Below are 15,417 nucleotides of genomic sequence, written 5' to 3'. Positions count from 1 at the left end.
AAACTATAAAGATATTTGAAAAAATCCTCCCACTCTTAATGTTTTGCATAGAACAACGTTAATTAACATTCAAAACCATCATTATTATTACTATTCTATTTTTTTGCTTGGCATGTTGTATAAGAATAGCAACAGTGCTTATTTCTGGGAATTTTATTTTGCTACTTCCGGAAGTCATTGTTTTTCGTTATTATTTTGAGACAGGCAGAATGACAGAGAAGGTAAGTTCTACACTGTGTCTGTTTTTGTCTAACGTGTACATGGTTTTATGGATTTAACAACATGAAAAAACTAAGTAAGTCTATTGTAGCCTTTGAGTATATTTTGCAGAGTTTAAAAAAATATTTTCTTTATCTTTTTTTAAAAGTGAGGATTCAATGTTGTCTTGTGTCAATGTTGTCTAATCGAAATCTAAATGTTGTTTAATCTGCCACTCGGTTCCCCTCTGGATAAAATACTGAAGGGTGCTTACAATTTTTATTTACAACTTTTTGACAAATATGTGGAGTGTTTTCGACGCTGCTTATCCTGGCCCTTTAATTAGGTAACCGGTTTAACATGGGCGTGTTTCCGAAAAGTGTTTCGTAGGTGGACAATATCGATCATTGAAGCAAAATGACACAGCCTTCCATTGCTTTTTGCAGCCAGTCATGGATTCTGTATTAGAGAACAACTGCTCGGACCTGGTACCCCATGAGAGGAGCGGACACACGGCTGCTCTAGAGGAGAACCTGCTGTATGTGTGGGGAGGCTACAGGGTAAGTGCTAGACACAAGTTGAACTTGTTCTTGCAGCTGCAGATACAAAAGATTGAAAAACAAACTTAAAGCCCTCTATATCTTTTTAAATAGGTGCATCTAATAAACTGGCAACTACAAGTGTATGTGAGACGTGTTTGTTGCATCATGATTAGTCAGTGATCACTGTCAAGATGAACTGCAACTGCACAGGTTTATTTCATAGTAACAAACATGTTGTATTCTTTACAGTCAGTCGCTGGTGCAAATGTCTCTCTCCCCAATGATGAAATCTGGGTGTATGACTTAGAGCAAGGTGTATGGTAAGAATATTGGATATGTTTCAATACAAACTCTCTGTGTCATTGGTGGACTTGAGTCATTTAACCACATTTTTTCTTATTTCTGAAGGAAGCTGTTCAACATGACAGGGGAAGTCCCGCCCAAGATGTCAGGGTCCTGCGGCTGCTCCTTGAATAGACACATGTACATATTTGGAGGCTGTGATAACATGGGACAGACGGATGAGGTGAGGCTGATAACTGACATGCACTGCATGGCTTTGGTAGATGTAACTGATGTAATGGTGTGCGCACATGGCTCCATTATTGCATTTAATACATTTCGCATGTTTCTCAATTTGTTTTAAAACAATCATACTGAGCAGAAAGGATGGCGCCATAAACAAACATCAGATTTTTTTCTGTCTTAAGGGATGCTGATCAGTTGCCAAAAATTAAACCCTTCTCAACTTTTCAGCCCATCAAAAGGTTCTCAGATTTTTCAGAAAAAGAGAAATTTCTCAGTCTCATGCGAAAAAACATAAATAAAGACAAATCAGCACAATGGATGGCAGCAGAGACTCTGTTGATGATGGCTCTGTTGGTGGAAATCTGAAGCCATTGACATGGAAAACTTTAAGTGTCTGTTAGACTGAGCAAGGTTGACATGAAGAGGTGATCAGTGTCTTACTTCAAACAGATGTATTGTGTCAGCCTGACAGACGGTAAAAACACGTGGAGGAAGATCAAAAATGCCATCGGTTCTGCTCCCTCACCTCGAGAAAAACTGTCCTGCTGGGTTCACAAAGGAAGGTAAGTTATGGCTGTGAGGATGCACGTATGTTTAAACAATTCTGCATCCAGGATTTCTTTCTTTAGTTAATAACAAGACATATTTCTAAAGCCTGGAGCCCAGGATTTTCAAGGGCCCCCAAAACCCCGTCTTAACTCTTTGTTAGTAATTTTTAAAAAATATATAAATTATACATTGGACAAACATTGGAGCTGCCTCGTGCAGTCTGCTGTGTGCACTGCACCAAATGGGAATTTAGCAGGCAGATACATGCACCACAAACAGAGTGCAAGTAGTTGAGGGATCAATAGAGGCCCAACATCAACCTTGATTTGACCAACTTTGATTTTGATCACTCCATTATGAATTAAAAGATAATTTGCACTTTCATGGTGGGGACTTGTCTTTGATGCTCTCCAGGATCATCTACTTCGGAGGATATGGCGAAAAACCACCAGAGGAGTTCAGCAGCAGTAATGAAAACTTCATTTTAGATGATGCATCATGGGTAATATTTTTTACAGACTACTAATCTGTCTCAGGTCTACGCCAGGGCGAAAGAGATCAGCAACATATGGTTAGCATTTATGATGTGTAGGGTATTATATTTTCTTTTCTTTATTCCCTCTTAGATCATAGTATGAGTTTCATTTTATTTTAGATTTTGTTGTTTTTAATCCTGTTGATGCACCTGTAAAGCTGTCTCTTTTTTCTTTTCTTTTCTTCTTTAGGTAGAGGTTATCATTTGGGGATGGAACAATGAGCTTCATATATTTGACCCCATGCACGCCACTTGGAGCGAACCACAAATCCACGTGAGTCAGTTATGCACTGGATACAGTACAAAGACTCATTTACTTAAAGAACATTTTCAGTATTTCTAAAGACTTTTACACTGGCCGTTTCTGTGTGCAGGGCCGCCCTCCAGGCCCCCGTGCTGCCCACGCCAGCGCCATGCTTGGTTGTAGGGGGTACATTTGTGGGGGCATAGTCAAGGTGAGAGCTCTGCATGCTTTTCAGCTCTTCTCTCATGTCTGCAAACAGTCATTAGTAGACACCTGGAAATGAAAAAGTGCAGAAACATGAATCAAAGTCTGCCATTTGCAACTCCTCCTTCTCCTTTTAAATGCAGGAAACCAGGATGAGTGACATCCACTGCCTGGACCTTGAATCATGGACGTGGTCACAAATGTATGTATGTGATTGTGATTGTCACAATTATAAATTTAGTTTGGGCCTCTCTTCTGTATTTATTTATTTATTTTCATCAGCGCTCTGTCAACATCAACATTGATATTCAAAGTGGCTTATGCTTTGGGCTTATTTGCACATAAAGAATCCCAGTGTCCACCACTCCAGAGAGCAGATCGTGGCACACGCTCACAGCAGTTTCAGACAGCTCCTTGTTCCTGTTTGGAGGTCTCAGTGTAGACCGCAAACCAATGAGTAAGAAAACACACGCACTAATAATATATCTGTAAGCTTCTTGAAATGCTTCTCAACAAAACGTATCTTCTTCTATCAGGCGATGGGTGGCTGTTTGACGCTGAAACGAAGAAATGGAGAGAAGTCGAGCATCCCTTTAAGGATAAGCCAAGGTATCAAAGAATGAGAATTTGCAGATTGTATATTTTTAAATGATTTTTGAACTTATTTTCGCTGACTTCCGCGTCTTTTCTCCTGTTCCAGGTTGTGGCACACGGCATGTGTAGGCAAAGACTCCGATGTGATTGTGTTTGGTGGAAGTTGTGACTACATCCTTGATAACCTCACAGTAGGTATCACAGAGACAATAGAGAGATGTGTTTTATAGGGAGTAATGAACCTCAACAGTTTTAGGTAAAGAAAACTTTCAACAACAAAACAAATTCAAAAGGTCTTGTCGATGCTCTTCAACATTTTGTTGCTTGTTTCTCTTCAGGGTCACTGCAATGATGTTCTCATTTCCCAAATGCAGCCATATCCTCTATTCAGGTAAAACCTTCTTATATATCTTACAATAGCTTGATACAAATATATATATAAAAATAACCAACTTTTTCCGCTGACAGGATTTGTGAGGATTACATTGCAAAGAATGTGAAGAACCATGAAGTGCTCATGAATCAGCTTCCTCTCCTGCCTTCCAGACTACTGGCACCAATACAACGGAAGATGTCTTTCTACAGGCCATCAACAAAGCAGTCGTCTTAAATACCAAGTGCTAGTCATCTGTACATTGATATTTACATACTGAAATTTTTATTTCAGTATGTAAATATCAATGTACAGATGCCTATTTAATGAGTCATTATCTGACTCATTAAATAGGCTTAAAACGGTTGCAATTACTGTGCTGACTGTGTGTGTGTAGCTACTTTTGCAGGGGTTGCCATTTATTAAAAAAGTAAATCCTAAGACAGTAAACAATTGCTGGAACATTCAAATTTTTAAAGTAACATACACACAGAGCTATGCTGTGCCAGAGGGAAATGTCATTCCTAAAAACAGAGAGCAAGTAATAGGTGACAGACAAGCTGGTGCATGCTCTGTGGCAAATAAGCAGGTTTGAGGGTGTGCTGGTTATTCCTAAGCATGGTAGGAAAAGTGTTAGTTCAACAGCATTATTTGTGTGAGGAGTAGCTCCTGGCATCCATTCATGTTGTTGTTGTAACTCTGCCATTAAGCTAAATGAGTCTAAATTAGAACTGATTCAGTGAATAGGGTGCTGCTGATGTGTCCACATATAATGTTCAGTTTGTTGATGAAATTTAACTTTTCATTTTTTTTCTGGCTCTATTCCATCTAATACTTCTCATTTCACCTATGTTTTTCCACCAGTGCTCATTCTGGCACAGAAAGAACGTATTACATTGATGCAGTGGCAATGAACAAATAAGACATCATAAAATAAATAATCATATGCTACATTTTCAGACAGGGTTTGTGTCTTGATGCTACAAAATTCTCAATCCAGAAATTCTGTGTCAATCAGTCAAGACGGAATAAAAAATAACCTGCAATACAAAACGTTATTGTCAGTACAAACAGAACTGACTGTGTGATAATTTCATAAAACAATAAAAGATATTGGATTACATAAAAATGTCATAGTTCTATTATATATCTGATCTGTCTTCTTTACATACTTGCTGATTTCATATTGTGTTATTGATTCGTTTAATTACAACCCCCTCAGACAAAAAAAAATCACTTTGGTGTCCATACAGCGGTCTGCAGAGATTTAATTTTGACAGGAGCATAGGACCGGAAGTGATGTTTTATTTTGTAGCCGCTTGACTGTCTGTGGAGCTGGAGCAGGGCATTATGTCAGCTGTGTGTTGTTGTCCACAACATGACAAAGCGACAGACGACGTCTGAAGGTGCTTCGTAACGTGTGAGTATGTTGCTTTTGTAGAAACATTTGTTTGTATTACTTCCGTGTTTTGGGCATTTGGTTTGTTATTTGTTTTTACGTGCCTCTATTTAACGGAAGCCCACCGAATGTAACCTTTCGTAGCCTTGAAATTTCGTACAAATGCCATATAATTCACATTTTTTAAACCCTTAAATCGAGATGTGACAGCCTGTTTGTGTCAGCTCTGCTCGCATGTACGTGTTACTTCCCCTGCAATAAAAGTCTTGAATGGACCGTAGGTGCCATTTTTAGACAGATTTGGTCATTTTAGGCTCAAAGGCTTCCTTCCTATTAATAGCAGCCAGTCATGGATTCAGCATTTGAGAGGCACCGCTCGGAGCTGGTGGCCCGGGAGAGGAGCGGACACACGGCCGTGGTGGAGGAGAACCGGCTGTATGTGTGGGGGGGCTACATGGTGAGAGAAACACACAGTGTTGTTCCACGCCTTTCCGGTTCGCTTGAGGCCAGTTTCTGCGTCCAACAGTGTCAGGGCAACAGCCAGAGGTGGAGGAAATATTAAAATCCTGCACTTAAGTAAAAGTACTCCTTCCACACTAAATCTTATTGAAGTAAAAGTATGTGTAATCAGGAAAATGTACTGTAAGTACTAAAAGTAAAAGTACTCAATGCAGAAAAATGTCCCCTGCGACTGTTATATTATTATACACTGTATCATTAGAGTGTTATTATTCATGCATTAATTTATAAGCAGGATTTTACTGACTGCTGTGGTGGTGCTACCTATTAACTCTTATTATTATTATGGATTAATAATTCCATTGATTGTTTGGCTGGTAAGAATTCAGATGCCAAAAGCGACACCTCCACAGTTATCATGACGTCGAACCAACAGTCCAAACCTCAAATGTATTCAAACTCAAAATTACCATTACTGAAGTAATTAAAAGGAAAAGCAGCAAATCTTGACATTTATGAAGCTGCAATCATGGATTGTTTTAGTTACAGAAATGACTTAAATTATTATCAGAATTGTTGCAAATTAATTTTCTGTCAGGGGGTTAATTGATTAATTAACCAATGGTGTCACCTTTACCTGTATGTGCTGTTGCTGATAGTTTAATATATAACAAAACATCATATTTTATAAGCTCTTTATATGTTTTGTATACATTAATTTTTACTTGTAAAGTGAATAGTAGCTAAAGCTGTAAGATGAGAGTGGTGGAAAAGTAAATAAGGGAAATTCTGAGATGTACAGAAATTAGAAAGTGTCATGAAAAGAAAAGACTCAAGTAAAGTACAAGTACATCAAAAGTACAGTACTTGAATAAATGTACTTAGTATATACATGTATGTATAACACTAGTTGTATGAATGAGTTTGAGTTTAATGTTTATTTTTTTATATTATATACTGTCACTGTTTATTTTTAAAATTTTAAAATTTCTGTCCTTGTGCTGCTGAGACATCCAAATTTCCCATCTGGGCAATCACTAAAGGTCTTATCTTATCTCATGTTACCTTACCTTACCTTACCTTATTTCATTTTATTGTATGCTATCTCATGGCTGGCCTTCAGAAACCTACTCTGGAAAGTTCAGATTGGCAAACTTTCATAATTTTACTAATGTGCTTTCGAATTGGACTCACCTGTTTTCTCTCCTATAATGATATGTTTCTGTAGCACTGACAGACTAAAGACTGTCAGACTACTACACATATTTATTTCATAGTAATAGACATGTTGTATGCTCCACAGTCAGTTGCTGATGATGAAGTTTTCCTACCCAAGGAGGAAATCTGGGTATATGACTTCGAACAAGGTGTATGGTAAGAATATTTAATGAATTCAAATTGTGCTTGTTTGTAGTCAAAACAAAGAATAGTAATGCATGTTTTCCAATGATTGTAACACATTTCTCTTACTCTTCTGCTTTCAGTTGAGTCATGAGCTCTTTCTGCACTCTTTTTGTGGTTGTAGAATGTGTCATGACAAAGGTGAATGTGAAGGAATTAGTGAGTCGTTTGTCCACATTTTTCAACTTTTTTTGAAGGGAGGTGTTTCACATGACAGGGGAAGTCCCGCCCTCTATGTCCGGGACCTGTGGCTGCTCCCTGAATGGACACATGTACATATTTGGAGGTTGTGATGACAACGGACAGTCCAATCAGGTGAGACTGATAACAGATGCTCCACACAGTTAAAGGAGCAATATGTGAGAATTGGCCACCTGTTGAGTTGAAACTCCAAACAAATAGGGGGCAGCATATTACCAGAGTAACCACTAACTGTAGATGCCCTTAGCCAGTTAGCTCAGTTAGCTGTGCAGCCTTGCACTGCTGGAAGGATGAGGATGGGGAGCAGTGCTGGATTAGGCACTACTGTACCAAGATGATGGACTGTGGCTTCAGCTTCGACAAGCACCACCTCTGTGTTGTTAGACTGAAGGCAGACTGGATGCTACAGTGACTCACTATCGCCTCTTGAGGTACAAACTGGTATTATGAGACAAGGCTGATTGGGGCTAGCTGGTTAGCATGCTAAATTCAGTAGATGCCTCTGTAGCACATAGATCTCTATGATGTAACATCAAAACTGTATTTTTGAAAGTATTTCTTTATATTCTGTGGACAATTTTAGTTAACTCTTGAATGTTTTAAACTTAAATTCTTACATATTGCTCCTGTAATGACACCTGAATTGTGGTTTACTTTAAATAAGCTTCATGTTTTTTTGATTCAAATATTTTTGTGTAGTTAAATAACGGTTTTATCATCAAAGAATATGTCAGATTTCCTGCAAGGGCGTGTGAACACTGATCCTGAGGAGTTTCTGTGGTTTGTCTCAGTTTGTTTTTAAAATTCACAATGTATTGCTAATGTAGCATCGTGGATAAGTGGCTAAGTGAATGCTCACAATTCTGAAACACCTTACTACTACAACTTACTACTTATTACCTTACTAAATCCCTCTGACCATCAAATGCCTGCAGAGGCATCTGCAGCATCAGCAGCCACATTCCTCAGTGAAAAACCATTAACAAGTATGAATGAACAGACATGGATCAGTGTGGTCACAGCTTAGACTGAGCAAAGCTGACGTGGAGAAGTGATCAGTGTTTGACTTCAAACAGATCTATTGTGTCAACCTGACAGACGGTAAATACACATGGAGGAAGATCATACATGAGATCGGTTCTGCTCCGTCGCCTCGAGACAAACTGTCCTGCTGGGTTTACAATGGAAGGTAAGCAGCAGGGAAGTGTGGATTTTAACCTTTTCCTCCACTTTGTTACTGCAGAACTCACTGTGGGCAACCATTTATTACACCTGCTCTCGTTTAGAAATGTCTAATTATATAGTGTGAATAGAAATAAGAGCTAATTTTTGGGGATTTTGATCACTCCATTACAATCTAAATCAGCACTTGCATGTGAGTAATTGTGATCATCTTTGTTTGATATTCTCCAGGCTCATCTACTTTGGAGGATATGGTCACAAACTGCTGACTGATGTCGATAGCAGGAACAGAAGCTTCATTGTAGATGAAGCATCGTGGGTAATGTGTTTTTTACTGATTATAAATCTGTCACAGGTTTGGTATCCCACCAGTGCAGCTTAGACATTGAAGTAGTTTGTAGTTCAAGATGTTCTGTGTCATTTTGTTCAAAAAATGTGTCGAAAGTGAGACTGACCAAGGATTAATGCCTCCATATAAATGAGCATCATTTCGTGTTAAAAAGAAATCAGTTTTCTTGCCTGTGTTTAGCTATCTCATTGTTTGCAGGTAGAAGATGTCTTCTGGGGATGGAATAACGAGGTTCATGTATTTGACCCCATGCAAGTCAGTTGGAGTGAAGCACACACCCATGTGAGTAGTTAGAGTGTGAGTCTGCAATACATTCATTCTGGTTAGAGATTTCAGTGGAAATGGAAGTTAAGCAGCATTGGAAATCTAAATTTCTAAAATGCTCACATGATCTTACAGTCAGTTTTTGCATGCAGGGCCGAGCTCCCGCCCCCCGGGCCGCCCACGCCAGCGCCACCATCGGCTGTAGAGGGTACATTTGTGGAGGCAGAGTCATGGTGAGAGCCCTACAAGCTTCTCAGCTCTTTCTCATATGTCCAAATTCATGAGAAGACAACAAGTAGTAGTAGTACAATCAGTAGCAGCAAGAAGATAAAAGCACAGAAGCACAAATCAGAGTGGGCTGTATTTTGTTCTCTTCTTCTTTTAAACGCAGGAAACCAGGACGAGTGACATTCACTGCCTGGACCTCGAATCATGGACGTGGTCAGAAATGTATGTCTGTGATTTTGTCTTAAAATGTGTGGAAATGTGTTTCATAAAACATACACATCATTATCAGACACTATTGCTGGGCCAGCACTCAAATAACTACTGCACTTTTTTTTAAGACTGAACTGAAAAGTGTACCCAAGTGACTTCTATTTCAACATTATCGTCCAGAATCCCATCATGCACAGCTCCCGTGGGCAGATCGTGGCACACACTCACAGCGGTATCAGACAGCTCCTTGTTCCTGTTTGGAGGTCTCAGTGTAGACTGCAAACCAATGAGTAAGAAAATGTACCCTCTACTCTTATTTCACTTGTTCATTTTCTCATTTTATGGTATTTAATTTTTTTCAAAAACATGTATTTCTCTCAATCAGGCGATGGCTGGTTGCTTGATGTTCACACAAAGACGTGGAGAGAAGTCGAGCATCCGTTTAAGAATAAGCCAAGGTAGCAAACGTGCACAACCAAGAGTTACATGTTTTAGATTTGTTGCTCTGCACAAGGGCTGCAGTGTGTAAATTGTGAGCAGATTTTAAATATAAATAAAATCTTTTCCCCCATTCAAGGTTGTGGCACACAGCATGTCCAGGCAAAGACTCTGATGTGATTGTGTTTGGTGGAAGCTGCGACTACATCCTACTTGTTGACACTGTAAGTATTACAGAGACATTTAAGAAACTGACCTGACATGAAATTAAAACTCCTAAAAAAACACATTAAAGGTTCGGTTTGCAGGATTTGGGAGATCTATTTGCAGAAATTGAATATAATATTTATAATTCTGTTTTCATTACTGTGTAATCACCTAAAAATAAGTGTTTTGTGACCTTAGAATAAGCTCTTGGTCCTCTTCAATGGAGTCCGCCATGTTGCACTGCCATGTTTCTTCTAGCCCAGAAAGGACAAACCAAACACTGATTTTAAAGAGGGCCTCTCATGTTGTTCACATTTTAGCGGCCAGCGTAGGGTAGGGTGAGGTGAGGAGTATTCAGTTAGTTGCAATCTGCAACATCATCACTAGATGCCACTAAATCTTACTTACCGGTTCTTCAATAGAGACGGTACTCTGAAACTATGTGTGGAGACCAGTGAAAATGTGAGGCATGCAGAACTGATAACGGATGAGCAGACCAACAGTTAACAGTAAACCTGTGTGATAACTGCAGTGTGTCACAGTTGATACTTTGATCAAAACATTGAGCAAAAAAACACAGGATGCACAACTTTGAGAGAAAGTACTTAATATATCATCTTGCGATTATATGTATATATATAACTGAAAATGGACCTTTACAAATGCTGCATATTTCTTTTCAGGGTCACTGCAATGATGCGCTTGTTTTCCAGATGCAGCCATATCCTCTGTTCAGGTAAAGTCTTGTTATATTTTATCAAACTCTACCAGATCATTTTATAAAAAGGACCACAGAAAGAACATTTTACAGCAGAAATAGACATTTACACAACAGACTTGTCAAACACAGCTGAAACAAATAACACTAATTAACAGAGGCTACATTACGTGTACGTGTGTGAGCTCCAGAGCCCTGTTAATGTGAGTGTCGGCTTACTGACAGGAGTCATCGGTAATGATGTTAGTTACGCCTGTGCTTCCCCTGTTATGGCAAGTAAAAATATCTGCTGTTAGAAAGGTCTTACTCTTTTTAGGTCATACCTTTACTTTACTTATGTAATCTGTCTCCCAAAATAGAAATGAGAAATGACTTTTTCCTCTGACAGGATTTGTGAGGATTACATTGCAAAGAATGTGAAGAACTATGAAGTGCTCAGAAATCAGCTGCCACTCCTGCCTCCGAAGCTACTGACGGCGGTGCAGAGGAGGATGTCTTTCTACAGGCCTTCAAAGAAACAAAACTATTAGTTAAAAGAACGTCTTGATTGCCAAAAACAATGCATTGTCATACAAAAAGTACTGTACTCCCTTCAGTCACACTGTGGGGTAGCGTTTTTATTTTTAAAAGATTTTGTGCTTATTTTATGGTGTTACATTTTATTGTTTATTACTGATGTACATTTTATTTTGTACAGTCTGCCTGCTGAAATACTCTAACAAACCTCCTCCTGTGATGGCTGTGGTGATTAAATGGCACATCGAACTGCTTTTGCCTGATGCGGATTATTGGACTAGACAGGTATTTTTAGGTATTAGTCAACTAAACTATGCTGCAATGGGAAAAGTTAAACACACACACTAACACTGATTTTTTCTCCCAGAAGCTTCACACATGATCAGAAATGCAGCAGATTTTATTTGTAATATAAAACAAAATTAGAAAACCCCACTTCTACATTTCATTCATGTCATTAAACAGAGACAAGTACAGTTTTTTTTGACACATTCAGCGTTCGTTCGTGTCTGTGCACACGACTACTACTGTGTTCCACCACTGAGTGGCAGCATGTTCAATGCTTGAATGTGGCTGAACCTTTAGTCAAGCCGAGCCTGACTGGAAGTCTCTGTTGCTGCACATTCCTTCTTCATAAGGGTGGAGAAGTGCAGGAAATGTGGTCAGGAAGGAAACCTTAAATAAACAACCCCAGCTCATACCTTTGCAGGACTGCTGCACAAAACTGCTGGTTTTCTTTGTGTATAGGGTGCAAGGATGTGCTAGAACTTAGGTCAGTTTCAGCACCCAGAGAAATGCGTGTTCTGTCCTTTACCTATTAACAGACAAGTTAAACTAAAGTGAGCAATAGGTAACAAGCAAGTAGGTGTGTGCTCTGCGTGTGGGAGAGTGGCAGCATTGAGGGGGTGACAGTGACACCTTACCACTGCAGATAACAAAGCAAGGAGGCTTCTGTCAGTGCACAGACCTGGCCTGTGAGCAGAACCTCCTGGCGCCTGTTCAAGTCGGTGTTATAACTCTACGATTACACTGCATCCCGTTGTTAAATAAGACTCGGGTAAATGCAAAGACCTGGCGTGCAGCAGCTTCTGTGCAACACAAGCAATGTTGAATTTGTTAAGAAAACCCTGCTTAAATACACCGAGTGTAGCCTTCCTCAGTAGCAGGAAGTTGTCACAAGAAACCCTGGTTCCCTTTCTATTTTCTAACATTTTAAAAGTCCCTCTGCAAACTACCACGTCCCACGAAGACGGCTGAAAAGGACAGCAGCTTCCTCAGCTGGGGGGGTCAGCTAAACTCTCTCTCAATAGTGTCCATCAGCTCTTCTTCTGATCCATCGTACAGGATGACTGGCATGGTGAGAGAGGAGCTATGGCAGCTGCCAAAAGTCCTGGGGAGAATGGAGAAACATGTCAGCGACTTGGTCATAAAAAAAACAAATCAAAGATGAGTGATGTTCTACGCTTTGTTGTTTGCACACCAGATGTAGACTTTTATGAAGATCACCATTTTCTTTAAAAAAAAAACTCAACCTGCAACAATCAGCTGATGGACTTCTATGATGCACAAAGGGGTCCATGATGCTGAAAGGGCCGCAATAAATTCTTGGTCATGTCTCCTGTTTTCACACTCTCCTCCGACAAAGCAACAACAGACACTCGTTTGTTTCTGTCCTCCTTGCAGACGTCTGACTCATCTGATCTGCCCCGAGAATAACGGGCTGGTATTTCGATCTCCTCAAAGTGAATTTGATCTGGCCCTCCCCGGCTTTTACTACTCCACTGAGCTCGGAAATCAATTATTAATCGGAGTTGTCTACTTACGATTGTTTTTGTGGTGTGGGAACAGCTTCCAACAAGGCCCCTCTTGTCACAAAGCCCTGAGAGGAGGACTAGAGGAAAGGAAAGAAGGGATATAGTGTTTTCATCTCATCACTGACCAACTGTCACAGCTTATTGTTACTTCAAAATCATCCATAAACTGAGAGAAATCATTTCTTCTACAATAATAATGATTACATAGCAGAGAATAGAAGCCCTTACACTGTGCTGAGTGGGGGACGCAGGTGTGTGTCTTTTAAAGTGTGTGAAAGCATCATTGCTCCTCTTGTTTACACCTCTCGAGCCACCGTTCGAGCCACGTGGCTCCTTTGCGCTCAAGTCCTCCTCGTCTTCCTGGCTGAAATGGCACAGTCCGTATGTTTTGGATCTGATGACGGTCTTCTTGGGGGGATTTTTCTTCACGGTGGCTCCCCCTCGCTCCTCGTAATCTGCAAGAACCGTGTCCAGCTCTCCATCAATGTCATCGTCCTCCCTGGAAAAGTCCGAGTCGTGGCCCTCGCTGTGACAGTCCGGTTGCGCACGGTTGCGCGCCTTGCGCAGAATTGCATGGATTTTGAGGGGCTTGAACGGACGGTTGTCCTGTTTCGGTGAGGTGCCAGCAGCTGTTTTGCTCACGTTCACCTCGCCGACACACGCAGGTGCAACTTTCTTCCCTCGGCTTGTACCGCTACCCATGTCCGTCCGTGCGTCTGGCTGCTTTCAAAATCTAAATGCAAAATCCCATTTCCAGGACCCTCTCCAGGCACAGAGCTTCCAGAGTTGAACATTAACCAACAAAGACTTGATCCTTGGCAGCGTTTAAGGTCGCTTTTCAATTAGGTTTACGGTTCTGAGACAGCTTTCTGGCTGAAAATCAGCTCTGAGGGCCAATTTTCTTTAAAATGCTCCGCGACCGCTCTGCAGACGCACCGCTGAAATGATCCCATATTCCATGTTCACAGACCGGACCTGAGTCACCGCCTGTAAACTTTCTGGTTAACTCCACATCAGGATGAGAAGTATCCGTTACATAACACCGGTTTGGCTCAGGACCCCAGGGAGAAAACCCCGCCTTCTTGGAGAGAAACACGCACCCCTTGTGTTTCCATTTCTGCTGGGCAAAAATAACTTCCACTTTTACTCAAGAGACTCTGCCTCTGCATGCACTCTCTTATTTCTGACAGAATTTAAATACGTTATTCTTAAAAGATGAAAACAACAACTCCATTTAAATACTGGGCCATTCCCTGGATTGAGAAAGAGATTACATAAGGACAGCATGACCATGAAAAGACTAACAGGGGCCAGTTAGTTTGATTCATCTGCATCACATCAGCAACAATGACCAGGCTTTTACGCGCCTGCTCATAGATTTTATTGAGGCGGGTGAGGTCAGGAGTGAACGAGTTCCTGTCTGCCCGCCGGGTCCGGGAGGCCCCCAGCACAGCCAGCCTCTCCGGTGACTGATTAAGACTCAAGCCCTGGGCCACAAGAGAGAGGGGGCATTCCTTTCCAACAGCTTGGGCTTCCCAGAGATTCCTCACTAAGCTTTTGTTTGGCCCACTTGCACATACAAAAGACGCAGCGGGAGCATCTCCCTGCCAGAGCTGTCCGACAAGGACCCAGAGTTCACTCCAGTAAAGGAGTTGTTTGCTATCTCTCATTAAGTGCCTCCCTCTCTCTATTCCCTTCCCTGTGTGTGCATGTGTGTGTGTGTGTGTGTGTGTGTGTGTGTGCTGGACAGCTGTGCAACCTGCTCTCTCTGGAGGATGACCAAGTCAAAGACACCTGCTGTTTCACCAACTGGCATTTTCCAAACTGTGAATGTGAGAAGGGAGGGGAATCAAGCTGCAAGTCCCAGATGTCTCATCGAGGAAATTCCTGCCTTACTTTTTGATTTTTAGAGAACATGTGCAAGATGTTGGAGAGAGAGAGAGAGTGATGCAATTCTTCCTTCACTTAAATGCTACTGAAAAAGGATGTTTAACCTGAAGCTGCTCATGTAAAAGCAGAAGAAACAGCTCTCCAGTGTGGCATCCTGATTCTAACCATTTTATATGAATATGTTGCTGTAGATGTCTTTTCTTTATAAAAAATGCTTCTCAGGGATTTCCTTATAGGGAAAAAAGCGTCAGCGCAAAACTGGAACATCTTCCTGCTTGTGCAATAACTGTATGCTATAGTTGCCTCTCCAAAAGTCCAGTACGCCATTAAAATCTACTTAAGTGAAAGTAGAAGTCCTATTTTTAGATTGCACC

General features: G+C 40.7%; 3 protein-coding genes across 7 annotated transcripts; 2 read left to right on the top strand and 1 right to left on the bottom strand.

The window, feature by feature from the left end:
* Nucleotides 1–32: 32 nt before the first annotated feature.
* On the top strand, nucleotides 33–4,876 carry LOC121618636 (kelch domain-containing protein 1-like). The gene is made up of 14 exons (XM_041954165.1): nucleotides 33–221; nucleotides 645–758; nucleotides 990–1,060; nucleotides 1,149–1,266; nucleotides 1,719–1,831; nucleotides 2,232–2,319; nucleotides 2,543–2,626; nucleotides 2,727–2,807; nucleotides 2,944–3,002; nucleotides 3,148–3,257; nucleotides 3,337–3,409; nucleotides 3,501–3,585; nucleotides 3,733–3,785; nucleotides 3,863–4,876. The coding sequence occupies exons 1-14, from the start codon at nucleotides 210–212 to the stop codon at nucleotides 4,002–4,004; spliced, it is 1,203 nt and encodes a 400-aa protein (XP_041810099.1). The 5' UTR covers nucleotides 33–209; the 3' UTR covers nucleotides 4,005–4,876.
* A 215-nt stretch (nucleotides 4,877–5,091) lies between these two features.
* Nucleotides 5,092–11,588, top strand: LOC121618813 (kelch domain-containing protein 1). Of its 5 annotated transcripts, none has more exons than XM_041954438.1 (14): nucleotides 5,092–5,187; nucleotides 5,507–5,623; nucleotides 6,929–6,999; nucleotides 7,244–7,341; nucleotides 8,304–8,416; nucleotides 8,641–8,728; nucleotides 8,957–9,040; nucleotides 9,175–9,255; nucleotides 9,414–9,472; nucleotides 9,641–9,750; nucleotides 9,846–9,918; nucleotides 10,038–10,122; nucleotides 10,789–10,841; nucleotides 11,212–11,588. In XM_041954438.1, exons 2-14 carry the CDS (start codon nucleotides 5,604–5,606, stop codon nucleotides 11,351–11,353), a joined length of 1,077 nt encoding a protein of 358 aa, XP_041810372.1. In that variant the 5' UTR covers nucleotides 5,092–5,187; nucleotides 5,507–5,603; the 3' UTR covers nucleotides 11,354–11,588. The 5 variants fall into 5 exon arrangements, with proteins under 5 accessions (XP_041810372.1, XP_041810368.1, XP_041810373.1 ...); XM_041954434.1 differs by having other exon boundaries at nucleotides 7,224–7,341; XM_041954439.1 differs by having other exon boundaries at nucleotides 5,101–5,187; nucleotides 5,510–5,623.
* Nucleotides 11,589–11,721: 133 nt separating this feature from the next.
* LOC121618814 lies at nucleotides 11,722–14,141 on the bottom strand. The gene is made up of 3 exons (XM_041954440.1): nucleotides 13,382–14,141; nucleotides 13,163–13,230; nucleotides 11,722–12,729 (listed from the first exon to the last, which is right to left on the bottom strand). Exons 1-3 carry the CDS (start codon nucleotides 13,853–13,855, stop codon nucleotides 12,627–12,629), a joined length of 645 nt encoding a protein of 214 aa, XP_041810374.1. The 5' UTR covers nucleotides 13,856–14,141; the 3' UTR covers nucleotides 11,722–12,626.
* Between the last annotated feature and the right edge of the window lie 1,276 nt (nucleotides 14,142–15,417).

The sequence above is a fragment of the Chelmon rostratus genome, chromosome 15 (assembly GCF_017976325.1).
Source record: "Chelmon rostratus isolate fCheRos1 chromosome 15, fCheRos1.pri, whole genome shotgun sequence".
NCBI classification, from domain to species: domain Eukaryota; kingdom Metazoa; phylum Chordata; class Actinopteri; order Chaetodontiformes; family Chaetodontidae; genus Chelmon; species Chelmon rostratus.
This window is presented reverse-complemented; position numbering and strand designations above follow the sequence as displayed.

Coding starts and splice junctions, on each gene's coding strand:
- LOC121618636 (XM_041954165.1), top strand. Junction 2,627..2,726: donor GGAGCGAACCACAAATCCAC/GTGAGTCAGTTA, acceptor TTCTGTGTGCAG/GGCCGCCCTCCAGGCCCCCG. Junction 3,786..3,862: donor CAGCCATATCCTCTATTCAG/GTAAAACCTTCT, acceptor TTCCGCTGACAG/GATTTGTGAGGATTACATTG.
- LOC121618814 (XM_041954440.1), bottom strand. CDS start 13,855: ATGGGTAGCGGTACAAGCCGAGGGAAGAAAGTTGCACCTGCGTGTGTC. Junction 13,231..13,381: donor CGTCCCCCACTCAGCACAGT/GTAAGGGCTTCT, acceptor CCTTTCCTCTAG/TCCTCCTCTCAGGGCTTTGT. Junction 12,730..13,162: donor CCCACACCACAAAAACAATC/GTAAGTAGACAA, acceptor CATTCTCCCCAG/GACTTTTGGCAGCTGCCATA.
- LOC121618813 (XM_041954434.1), top strand. CDS start 5,516: ATGGATTCAGCATTTGAGAGGCACCGCTCGGAGCTGGTGGCCCGGGAG. Junction 9,473..9,640: donor TCATGGACGTGGTCAGAAAT/GTATGTCTGTGA, acceptor ATTATCGTCCAG/AATCCCATCATGCACAGCTC. Junction 10,123..10,788: donor ACATCCTACTTGTTGACACT/GTAAGTATTACA, acceptor ATTTCTTTTCAG/GGTCACTGCAATGATGCGCT.